The sequence below is a fragment of the Dermacentor variabilis genome, chromosome 1, assembly GCF_050947875.1.
Source record: "Dermacentor variabilis isolate Ectoservices chromosome 1, ASM5094787v1, whole genome shotgun sequence".
Classification (NCBI taxonomy): domain Eukaryota; kingdom Metazoa; phylum Arthropoda; class Arachnida; order Ixodida; family Ixodidae; genus Dermacentor; species Dermacentor variabilis.
In genome coordinates this window covers 262944569-262957236 of record NC_134568.1, presented here as the reverse complement: position 1 = coordinate 262957236, position 12668 = coordinate 262944569, and the positions used below count along the sequence as shown (strand labels likewise).

At 47.1% G+C, this 12668-nt stretch overlaps 1 protein-coding gene across 1 annotated transcript in view; it reads right to left on the bottom strand.

Annotated features, from left to right (window-relative positions):
* Nucleotides 1–12668, bottom strand: part of LOC142563742 (protein O-mannosyl-transferase Tmtc3-like) — a 427622-nt gene that overhangs the window by 74317 nt on the left and 340637 nt on the right. Inside the window, exon 5 of the mRNA XM_075674346.1 lies at nt 8532–8668. Coding sequence (XP_075530461.1) covers nt 8532–8668 — 137 coding nt within the window. The remainder of the gene's footprint in view (nt 1–8531; nt 8669–12668) is intronic.

Here is a 12668-nt window from a genome sequence, read left to right as displayed (position 1 = left end):
TACCTAGTTTAATTTGAAATGTGCAGGCTAATGGTAGAACTTCAGAGTGACAAAAAAAAATTTTTTTTTTCAACTATGGGTAATTATTCGGACCGCCCGGTTCTGAAGGTAAATGAGGAATGCAAGGTGTGGGGGGTATGTGTTGCCCCATGATAAAACACAGTAACGTCACTATTAATGAAAGCGTAGTAATATTATTTTATACTATGTCGGTGAAAACAATGTCTTGTTCGAATGAGTACGCGGATGCCAAAAACAACCTTCTTAATGATATAATTTACGCGAATGCTGTATTTAAGTTGAGAGTCTAATGTAACACTTAGAAAAGTACCAAATTAGAAGGGCAATGACGCATTGAATAGAATTCTGGAATTTTACGTGATAAAATCACGATTTGATTATGAGGCACGCCGTAGTAGTGGGGAACACCGCATTAATTTTGACCATCTGGGGATCGTTAACGTGCTCCCAATGCACGGAACACCGGCGTTTTTGCATTTCGCCCGCACCGTAATGCGGCCGCCACGGCCACGATTTGATGCCGCGACCTCGTGCTTAGAAGCGCAATACCATAGCCGCTAAGCCGCCACCACGGCAGAAGGTAATGACGCAGTTCACTGTTGGCGTTTTTGCATGCGTTATATATATATATATATATATATATATATATATATATATATATATATATATATATATATATATATATATATATATATATATATATATATATATATATTCCTACTAGGAATTCTGAATTTGTAGCTGGAAATAAAGTTTTAAATATCGCATAGCACGATGTATAGCAACTACACACGTCCCGTGTGTAGTTTCAAATGTAGATATACCAAATGTAGATATCGAAGTGTAGATATACAAATACAAGAAACCGTATTAATGTTTCTCATAAAGGCATTTCGTTCCTTTCCCATACATTATAACCTAAACCTTTTCCTACAAGTTGCCTTCTAACATATATTTAGCTAGAAGGGCGCCACCTTGACTGCATTTAGATATCTATACTTGCATTCGTAGGAACCTGGTTTGCGAACTAAATTGACCTTTGGTGTCATGCGAATGCTGTTTGCGCTGTAAATGGTTACAATATACGGGGTTGTGACCCCGTTAATCCATTTAACAGCAATCTCTCCATTTTACGCCCTAAAGCACCCCTTGGTACCCACAATAACTTATATCCGCATTTACGCGACCATGGTTGTTCCGTATTCCAAGAGCGCAAAACATCCGACGTGCTCACAATTGCACCGTACAGGTCCACGCGCTGAAGAGTGCAGAGTAGCGTGATTTTCACCTACGAAGATGACAAATGCGCTCTCAAAGACATCAAAGGACGCTGACGAGAACCAGGCGACGATACGCTGCTAATGCGCCTGCCCCGCTCGAAATGCGGCCAATCACAATGGTGCCTCGCGCGACGTCATTGCTGCAGTCAATTCTGCGAGGCGATCCCGTTTGCTTTCATACTCAGCACGCTGTTCATGCAATTCACCGTCCCCCCCCCCCCCCCTCCTTTCGCCCACAAATGACATAGAGCGAGACAGGAGGCGAGAGCATTATAGAGATCTCAAAAGCGAATCAATAGGAGTATTTATTTTAGACTGCGACGCGTGGCGTGAAAGCAGCACTCGGCACGGGCGCAGTTTTACAGCGACAGGCCGCGCCGTTTCACACGCGCCTTGAGCACCGCGCTGGAAATTCAGGTGCGCCGGGCGGCGTAAACTTTGAACCGAATTTCCCCTGTCGCAGTGCTCGCAGCGTCTGCCAATAACAACAGACGACACGGGTAACGGGCAGCAAGAACAAGGAAAGGGGAAGGCAGGCGAGCGCAAGCCGAGCTAACTGTAAAACGCGAGAAGGGGGGAGGCAGCGGGCGGCCCGCGTCGGTCCCTGAGCCAGGCGCCGGAACGGTAGCATTGTCGTTCGTCTCCCCGACTCTCGACGGCGTCGACGATGGAACGGCTCTCTCAGGACGCCCCGGTAACGCATGCAAGAACCATTAGGCTCAGTGCGGGCCATCAGTCTCTGTCGAGGTGGATCTCCCGACGCGGCTGCACTAATGGTCCGATCCTTGCCAATGCGGCCTACGGGCTCGGCAGCACGGCTGCTCACGGGACTCTCGACGCCGCCGCCGGCTGCTTTTCAACTCGGGCGGACTCGTCCGGCGAGCTGCACACGCGTGCACGGTGACGCGATATCTCCGCTCGTGTATTCTCTTGTCGCTCGCGGAGGCATGCAATACATGGCGCCGGAGGGGACACATCGGCCGTTTCGGGCCTAAGCACCCAGTCATGTTTGTGCTGCGAGCTATTCTCCGGGGTAGACGTCAAACCAGCCGATGTCCTTCCCTCGTTCTTCCTCCCGTGTTTCCTGCGATGGAAAATGTAGCGGCCTATTCTCGGTGCCTTGGGACGTTTGATCTGCAGCGCTGTGCATAACGAGTCGACTCTCGTGTCTACCTGCGAGGCACCTGAAAGGAAAGTCGTGCACGCGCGTGCGTCCGCACTCTCGGAGTCGCGAACTCCATTTTTCAGCACTAGTACGCTTATATGCGTATTTTGGACTTAAGGAAAAGAAACTAACTGCAAGATATCTGTATAGCGCAACAAGGACACAAGAAGAAACGAAGACGCTCGTCTTCGTTTCTTTTTGTGTCCTTGTTTTGTTGCGCTATACAGATATTGTTCAATGATGACTGACCAACAAACCCATATCACCACCCTCGTTGTAACTGTAACTCTGCCAAGCTTGTGCCAAGCAGAATAAAGGGCAATGGGGAGTGCGTGATGGCGTACATCGTGCCTCACACGAATTCACCATGTGTTGGTAAGCCTTCACAAAAAACGCAGTCTCTCATAAGATATGTGTTTGAAGTACTTCCTGGATGGCCTCTGAAAGAAAGCCTTTCTAAAGACATCCAGTTTGTATCGGTATCTAACCAGGAATTACTATGAATGAGCTAACTTTGCAAATGATCGTTGAAGGGAACCAATTATAGCACCAGGCTATCTAGTTAGCGATTTTACACCAGAACTGTTATTGCGACTAGACGCAGTGGTGAATGTCCGCTTCAGATGTCGATGCAAATTCATTGAGCTCGTGCATAGGAACCATAGGAGCTGGCGCAATGCAACTTTGATCGGACGTTGGGCATGTGAAAGTGACATATGGGCAGGTGTAGGAATTGGGGTAATTAGGTGTGTTGTGAAAAACTGCAGGCTTTTTTTCCCTTTTATTCACTTGGGAGCTCTATGGGGCATTCAGCAGTGTTTACGTTTAAAAATACCTTGCGTAGCACGATGAAGCTTATTACATGGTTAACAGTGTCTTGACGAAAACATATCAAAACAAATTTTAGAGCTACAGATGCCTTTTGGACGCCGTAGAAAATTGTCAGGTATGTTCTAATCGGACTTCTCGTTAACTGCGACGGAATAAAACGTTCGTCGTTTGCGAACTTCAAGGCGTATCCAGATAAAGCTTTGTACATATAGAATGTTTGCGAGATATACTAAGGAAAATTTTACTTATATTGGTGGCACCACCGGAAATTTCTAAAATGCCACTGAAGCCTTTAAAGTGCTCTTTCGAACGATCAATTAAACTTTAGAATTGTGGCTCTAAGTAAAAGGCTCGACATTTCTACTTAAGAGTGTGGGGACGTATACCGGATAACATGTACCCCTAATATCACCCATGAAAAATTGCTTTTATGAGTTGAGAAACATTAATGTGACAGCCTTAATTGTAAGCGGTCGTGAATTCAACACCGCGCAACAGTTGTGGCTCTACGCGGCGCAGGATCGTGCAGGAGGGCAGCGAAAAAGCTCCACAGGAGCTGGAAACACCTTTTTTTTGTCCTAGAAAATGCTCAGAGGCTACAACAAGAAACACTCCACGCATCGCGGCGTTTTTGTCTCCAAATCCGTTTCGCTGGAATTTTGGGTTGTGATTCTGCAACCTTGAGGTGAGCAGCGCTAACAGGATTAGTACGAAGGCGAAGAAGACGGACGCAACGCTTCCTTGTCTTCGTATCAAATCTTTTCGTGCTGTTTCCCTCAATAATGGAATACCAAATCACGCGGAAAAACCATCCTTCTGAGTCTGCAAGAAAGCACAAACTCGCCGGAATTAACTTATGTGACGCTACATATACACAAAATTTCGTTGATCTTCATGGCATGCCAACACGATGCTGGAAACAACAGCCCTCTGTGTACACCATAGTAATAGACCGTCTCGGCCGCGGGATGCATTGGTGAGCCGTACTGCAGAAGGATGAACATTTGAGGGTGTTGGTAAAGTGCCATGGTGAAAAAAAAATGTCAACACAGAATCACTGCCTAATAATGCATGCTCTTTTCAGAGTCATTTTCTGTAGCTTTGGCAACGCACCCCTATAGTGACTAATGATAAATCTACCTCAATTAAACTTGCACTCGAATGTGTTCGCATGGATGGTTTTGTTGTTTACAACCCACTCTCAATCAGTATTTGTAAAGAGCCACTCATCCGATCCCCTACCCGTAGCATCAAGTGTACCCCGGGGTTTTGTTGCTAGCCCTTTGCTTTTTCTGAATATAAATTAACGTGCTGCCCCCCTCCCTTCCCATCCCCTTCGCGTAGCTTATCTTGCCAATCACGTATACGTTGGCGAATGACTGCGTAATCTATGACTCAGTTTACAATGCATCCAGTTAAGCGACCTTTCAACTTGACCTAAACCTCGACAATGGCGTGAACACAGGCTAGGGTCCGTTAATCCATGCAAATACAAGGTGCCTTACCGGTCGCCAAACAGCGACTTCTTAATCATATATAAAATTTGTAACCATGCCAGCGAATCAACAACACATTTCATACATCTTACATTTTCTAGTGACCAGACTTGCAATGCGCATGTCGCCAACGTCGCATCATCAGCAGATAAAACAAAATAATTTTTCAAGCGCTGCTTGCGTGAGCTCGTAAATGCACAAAATTATTTCCGCATAAATTACTCATCGGTCCAAAACTGGAATAAGTATCCACCTTGTGTGATACGACCTATACATGCCCTATAAATAATCTCGAAGCTGTTGAACATCGTGCGGCCAGATTCATTCATTCATCACATTTGTGTGACGTTAGCGTTCATCATTGAAAACAGAATCGAGATGATTACTTTTTTCTTATGGCCGCCGCGTAGCCACGCTTTTACTGTTTCAAAAGTTGTTTATTTTCACTCATCGCTCAACCGCTCTTCATATATTACACTCCGCCAGCATACATATATCGTTGCACGAGTCACCCGTTGCAAGCTTCCCACTTACGTGCATGCACTGTTATTTCTAAAGCGCCCCTCAACCTGCAATTCCCATCCCATCTCCAATCTGCTAAACATCGGCCCGGTGTTCCTCGTCATTTCGTCGCCGTCAGCTGCCCGTCATCTTTTATTAATATCCTTACCCGTCATCTCGTAAAGTGAACTGTTGTGGCTACGCGCCTGCTTATATTCAGTAGGTGCAACCCTCATGTAATTCCCTTTATAGGGTCCTTACTGAAAATAAATGGAATGAAATGAAAGGTCTGCTACGGTGGCAGCTCCAAAAAATTTGTTAACTTGAATAAAGTGATACGACCCGCGTTTTTTTGTTCTTTATTCGACACAGTATTCATTTCTTATTTCTTTGCTTTACCACCGATGACTCCAATGCACTTTTGCGGTCTTGTGGATCGGCTCTTTAAAGCAATTTCAGGAATCACCTTTATTGAGTTTGGAAGCACTTCATCGCTTTCCCTATCAGGTATCCTCGGTCGAACTTGGAAAACCAGATTTCGTCGCCAGGGGGAATGCACTTTATATAGAGTTACTTTCCATAGTTGAACAATTTGCGAATCGCGGTTCAGAATTCTGGATCTTCCTTCCTCGAAAGACGAGCAGCCCGGACAGCGCACTTTATGCTTTTCCAATGACAACTTGCTGGATGATACGCTCAGTCTGTCTTGTTTCTTTACCTTTTTTTCCCCTTTAATTTCTTACAATGAAATGCAGCTACAGTAGCTTTGATGAATAGACGGAGAGGTCGGCCCTTTTCTTCGGGTGCTCACTCACTCGCTCACCCTCATTTTTAACGGCGTGGTTGTCTGTGGATGTGAGTACGGGAGCATGTCTGTATCGGTCGGAGATGAGGGTGTTAACGTGTGTGATTGCATGTAAAGAGCAGTGCCGGCGCTGGTGCTTAGCATACATACACTTGGGTGGCACACTCACCCAAAGTCGTCCCGAAGCCATGACGGTGAGTAAGCGTCAGTCGGCGCGATAGTTAACGCGGGTGCCAGTTAGTGCATATATAAGTAAAATATTGGTAGCGTGATGTACTGTAAAAAAGTGTCGTCTTATTTTGCCGTGGTATGTTCCATACACAACAAAGAATATTGATTTCAGATGGAACCGTTTGTGAAGCGTAAGAACGCGCTAAAAAAATTCTCTACAGCACACTCTGATAAAACGCCACTAAGCACTGTCTGATATTTACAATACCTCCCCCCCCCCCCCTTTTATATTACCCATTTTAGCGGAATGAGAATGACAGGTCCAGGAAGGACAACAAAAAAGAAAAAAAGAAAGAAAACAGCTGAAACCATTTGTCATACGATGCACAGAAAATAACTTCGACACGTTTAAACCAGCGAAAAGAAAGCTGTTTTTCCGCGAAAGAAAAAAAAAAAAAAGAGGCTACCATTTCGCTTTAGCGTATTGCCATGTGATAAATGAGCTTTACTGCGGCCCATCAGACACTTTTTTACATCTCGGGCACTGTTTCACGTGGAGTTTCCATTAACGCAGAAACGCCACGGTCGAGCGTGCTTTTTTCTTTTGTTTTTTACGATCGATAATTTTATCGGTGAAGAACTCTCGGTCATGAGGGAATTCATGAAAATTAAACGACTGTTATAAGCAAGCCTTTAAGTTCACATAATCCTCGTTTAGTTGATCGCTACTTGCTCGTTTAGCTCAGGTCACGGTCCACACGTAGTGTTTGGACATATTAATGAGAAGTGCCAAAAATTTGTTTGCTTTCCTTCCTTGGCTCCCTCCCTCCCTTTTGTGTGTGTGTCAAGATGAGATACGTTTCGTTTCGTTAAGATTCTATTATCAGCTTATGTTGGGTTTTTATGCAAGGAACAAGAAAAGAAAACCTAGTTTATGATGTAGCGTAACAGCACTAGAGATTGTGGTTAAATAACTGGACAAAAAGAATGCGCAACTATAGTTGTGGGCTACATGAGATTTCGTAGAAGCGGCTTAGCTCGATGGAATTCGTGTCATCAAATACCAACAGTTTCAAAAACATAGCGCACAACTGAGTATCAGAGACTAACTAGTGGTTTCATAATGATTCCCATTAGAAATTAGAAAAGGAAACTTATGATTAAAGGTAACAAAAGATGACTTTGCACGACAAAACAATCAAGCGCGTGCGTGCGAATTTCGGCCTGACCGCACATTTCGCTGCTTGCTTTTCAGGAGGCAAGTATTGCTTTTGCACTCTGGCTTGCCGAAACCTTAGAGCGCCGTCAAAGCTACGGATTTTTACAGGTCACATGATGAACGAGAACAAGGAAAAAGAACTCGTCCCTTCGATCCCAGCTGGCGTCACGCACAAAACGATTACCAGAGGACAGTGGACGGGCGATTCTTCTTTCTTTCGAGATGAAAATAAATAGAGGAATCGTTAGGGGGGGGGGGGGTCTTCGTTTGCTGGAGACGGTTAGTGCTTTTCACTTGGTTACTAAATAATGTAAGACGAATTATCAAGAAAAATGTATAGATTTTCGCATTAGGTAGTGCCGCAACGAAATACGAGAAAATATAGGGAGACTAAGGCCGGAAGCGTGCCACGAAAGGTTCCAGTAGAAAGAAATTCCGCGGATGTCAGTGGCACACATCTACGTTTTCACGCAAGCGCGCGAATGGGACTCTCACAATAACAAGACCTTCTAGTTCCTCATTGGTGGACTGAACGCATGGCTTTGCATGCGCTGCACGGATTTGGTTAGGTAGAATGTGAGACACAAAGCGTGAACCGACGCCTGCACTCAACAAAATCAACGTCGACAAGCAGAAGTACGCGGCAAATTGACACTTGAAAATAAAACAAAAGACGTGAATACCACAGCGTGCTACACCGTGGCTTGCTGCAGTGCAGTCGACAGCTACGAACGCGCAAGAGCGTTCGCATGTCGCCGATACAAGGTGCTCTGAGTATACACATTGTATAGCATTGACTATGGTCGAGTTGTGTTCAGTGTCTCCGCTGTCTTTCCTTTCTAACTATCTTAATTTCGTTTGTTTCTTTTCCTACATTCCTTAGTTGCTGAAGTTCATTCTTGATGATCGGTATACCTGGGCCTTCGGTGGCCTAGTTTTTTTTTCCGGGATCTCATCACTGAATAAACAACAACAGCAACAACGAACGAGCGCACATGTGTAAAGGACGCTCTCGCCAGAATGGGCTTCGCGCAGGCCTCACCTGTGATAGAGGAGGCACACCAGGGCGTGCAAGAGAAGGTTCACCAAGTGGTAGCCAAACGGATCGAGACCGTGGACAGCGAAGTTGAGTCGGAACGTCAGCACTGTCAGTGGACGGTAGGATTTGTGACTTTGTTCCTGAAAAGAAGCAACAAGGGTGTCGGCGTGTGCTTATGGCAGGCAGGTTTCGGCGATGGTCACTTAGCACGCACGCAAGTGACGCGTATGAGGGCGCTAAGAGACAGCATGCGCCTCTCTTTTTTAACTATTGCTTTCGCCCAAATGCCTCACCACAACTATGTGCAAAACCACTGGAGCATAGAGTGAAAGAAAGAAGCAATGTGTCGAGTTCTAGGTGGATTTGGTCAAGGGCATTGAAACAGCCGGCAGAAAATTATGACGTCCTGCCACGGACAGTAATAAGAAACGGAAACAAAATCGACCGATTGTACTAAGAAAAAAGAAATCATACGAAAAATAGCGAAGTGCACGCATATGCACTTGCTCGTGTAAACACACGACCAAGAGAGAGAAAAAAACTTTATTGCTCAGTTAATCGGAGTTATGGCAGGTCTGGGTGGGGCCCTCAGTCCAGGGCTCCACTGGCTCTTGCGGCTCGCTGAGCTTGGTCCAGGAGGGCCAACTGGCTCCCCTGATCCTCGCTTGCGAGTAGTGCCTCCCACTGCCGTACGAAGTCTGTGACGCTTAGAAAAGGTGAATTGACGTTGCTTGGCCGAGCCGTACATTCCCACGTTATTTGGGCCAGCGTGGGTTTTGCGCCGCACCACGGGCAAGCGTCTGTGTAGTATGTCGGGTGCTTCTTGTGTAAGATGTTTAGGTGTGGGTATGAATTGGTTTGTATGCGACGCCAGTCTTGGGCTTGTCTTCTATTTAGTTTGCAGTGTGGAGGGCCGTCGGTCCCGTCTCTCCCTGCTCTGATTCTCTAATATGTCGCGCACTGCGGACAGTGGTTCCTCTAGGGTTCTGGCCGCTGCTCGGACGTTGCTTCCTCGAGCTATGCGGTCTGCGCTTTCATTCCCGTCGAGTCCGTTGTGCGCGGGGCACCATGTGATGCCGTGGTCCAGGTCCAGTCATGAGCCGAGTATTCTTCGGGCGCTGCGCGGTAGCATTCCCCGCATGAAGAGTCGACACGCTGCCTGCGAGTCTTTAAGCACATGAGCCGACTGACCCTTAAAGTCGGCGTCTCGTATCGCCAGCGCTATTGCCGCTGCCTCTGCTGTGCATACCGAGGTAGTCTTAACCGTAGCGGTTATCGTGGTGACTCTATTGGTTGCGGCGATCGCGTAGAAGTCCCTGCGAGTGGTTGCACTCGCGTCCGTGTAGTAGACGGCCGGATCCTTGCCGAATCGCTTCTGCAGAGTCCTCGTCCTGGCCTGTCTGCGGCCTGCGTGGTACCTGGCGCTCATATTTCTTGGTATAGGTGAGACATGGACGTGCTCCCTCAAATCTCGTGACAACAAGTCTGTTTCGTCTCCGCAGAACAGGAGTCGAGCGTTGTATCCCAGTCGTTGGAGAATAGAGCGGCCCTGGGGCGTAGAGCTCAGCCTTTGTCTTTGCGATATCAGAACTGCAGAGGCATGTTCTTCATACTTGTTGTAAATACCCAACTGCTCCAGGCGCTCCGTGCTGACTGTGTTCGGGAGTCCCAGAGCAGATTTGTATGCCGTTCTGATAAGGATGTCCCCCTTCTTCATTTCAGTTTGGTAAAGTTTTTGGAACGCCAGGCCGTAAGTAATGCGGCTAATCGCAAATGCTTGCACCAGCCTAATAGTTTCTTCTTCCGCGAGTCCGTTGCGGCTGCGTCCAACTCGCCACACTCTTAACGGTTGGTTTTAAGCTCCGAATTGTGGCATCTACGTTGCCATTCTCTTGGATAAGTAGTCCAAGCACTCTCATTTGGGCGACTTCACGAATGGCCTTGCCGTCGAGATGTAAGTCTATCCTTGGTGTGGTAGTTTTCTTATGACGCTTGCTGCGTACGCACATGAACTCTGATTTTTTCGGGTGCGCACGCCATACCCGCGTGCTTAGTGAAGTTTACCACCTTGTCTATGGCCTCCTGTAATAGGTCTTGTTTTTCTCCGTAGGAACCCCGGTGTGCCCACAACGTTTATGTCATAGGCATAGATCGTACATCCGAGGTCCCGTGCTTGCTCGAGTTCTAGGGCCAGTCGCCTCATCGCGACATTGAAAAGAAGAGGTGACAAGATTGAGCCCTGTGGAGTTCCTCGGTTGGGCATCGCAAAGACGTCAGAGCGCGTACTGACCAACCCAATTGTTGCCTTCCTGTCGCGAAGGAAGGTAAGGACGTACCGAAACACCCTTCCTCCGCAACCTACGTCTGCCAGACCTTCGAGGATTGCTTCGTGAGAGATCGAGCGCCACAACTATCCTGGCTTCTTTGCTTCGTGACGGGTCCAAAACTTCGTCGCGAAGCATAAGAAAGGCGTCCTTTGCCGAGACGTGTGGCCTGAAGCCAAGCATAGAGTGGGGAAAAAGTTCATTCCGCTCGATGTAGTTGCTCAGTCGTGTTTGGATCACCTTCTCAAAAAGCTTCCCTGCACACGACGTGAGCGATATTGGTCTCAAGTTTTGCAGATCTCTGGGTTTAGCCGGTTTTGGTATGAGTATGATAGTAGCCTCTTTCCATTCTTCTGGCAGTTCCCCGTAGTCGGACCATACATTATCGCTGAAATAGGTCGCAAACTGCCGCAGTGATTCCTGACTCAGGTTGCGCAGCATCGCATTTGTAATGTGGTCCGGACCCGGTGCGGTGTTCTTACGGAAAGATTGTTCTCACGGAAAGATTGTTCTTACGGAAAGACTGTTCTTATGGAAAGCTCTATCTTTCCTTACGGAAAGATAGAGCTCTGCCGTTGTTATAGGTGCGTCCAGCTCCGCGTTGTCTGGTCCCTCATAGTTGTATTGCACTGATGTTGTGTCCGGTACTCCTATGTAGACGCTCTTAAGGTTCTCAATGAGGGCATCGGCCGTGCCATCGTATTCATTTTCAATTAATTTCAGTGTTCTGTTTGCGGTGGTCCGTGTTCCTGTCGGATCTATCATACTGCGCAGAATAGCCCATGTTCGCTTTGTGCTAAGCGCTCCTTTGAGTGCATCACAAAACTTTAGGAAATTGGTGTCTTGCAGCTGCTGCGCGTACTCACTGGCTTCCTGCGCAAGTCTGGCTATCCTGATCCTGAGTTTTCTGTTGTGTCTCTGTCTCTTCCAACGTTTGGTCAGACTTCTCCGCGCTTCCCACAGGTGTAGTAGATGCCTGTCTACTGCCGGTGTTTCGACTGTTGTCGATATTTCCCGTGTAGTGCTTCTGTGTATTCTCCTGATGAATTCCATCCATTCTGTAGCACTATCGCACGATGTGGCCTGCCTTTGCTTCTGTCTATAAGCTGTCCAATCGGTTATGGTGGCTTTTCCTAATCTATGGCGAACCCGCGTCGTGTTAACTGAGACACTAATAATGCAGCGATCACTGCCAAGGTCACTGCCAAGGCACGTAGTCCACGCTCACCGCTATGCCCGCCCGTGTCAGTGCTGCTATCTGAGGATGGTCAGGGTGCGTGTGCATCTTGTATCCTCTGAGGTTCGGTATGTTCTTGCCTGGTTCTTGTATGCGTATTATATTCGGGGGAACAGGCGTCGCATCTACAAAACTCAAAAGTGCTGCGTGTTTAGTTCTAAGAGTCCTGCAGTTCCACTGCCAGACCTCGAGGCGTTCGGCTACTCTCGTGTGGCGATTAGCCATCTATAGTACTTTCGCTGTCGGTCAGCTCTCTCTCTTTAGGTCTGCGTGCAGGAGTTCCCGGGCTGGCACATTTTCGTTTGTTCGGTCCCTCTTTCGTGGCATGACAAGAGGAGTCCTCTATCTGTCGTTTGAGCTTGTACAGCTCTGCGAAAAGAAGTTGGATTTGTCGGGATATGGTATCCAGTTTATCGTCTTTTCCTGTCACCTGTGTGTTCGCGTTCTTGGTTTCTCCTGGCTTGGCTTTGTTCGTGTGGGGCTCATTCCTTTGTTTCAAATCAGCCAGCTCCCTTCGAATTTCTGCAAGACTGTCCTTTAACGTTCTGTTATCCTCTAAGATTTTTTGATAGGCTGGAC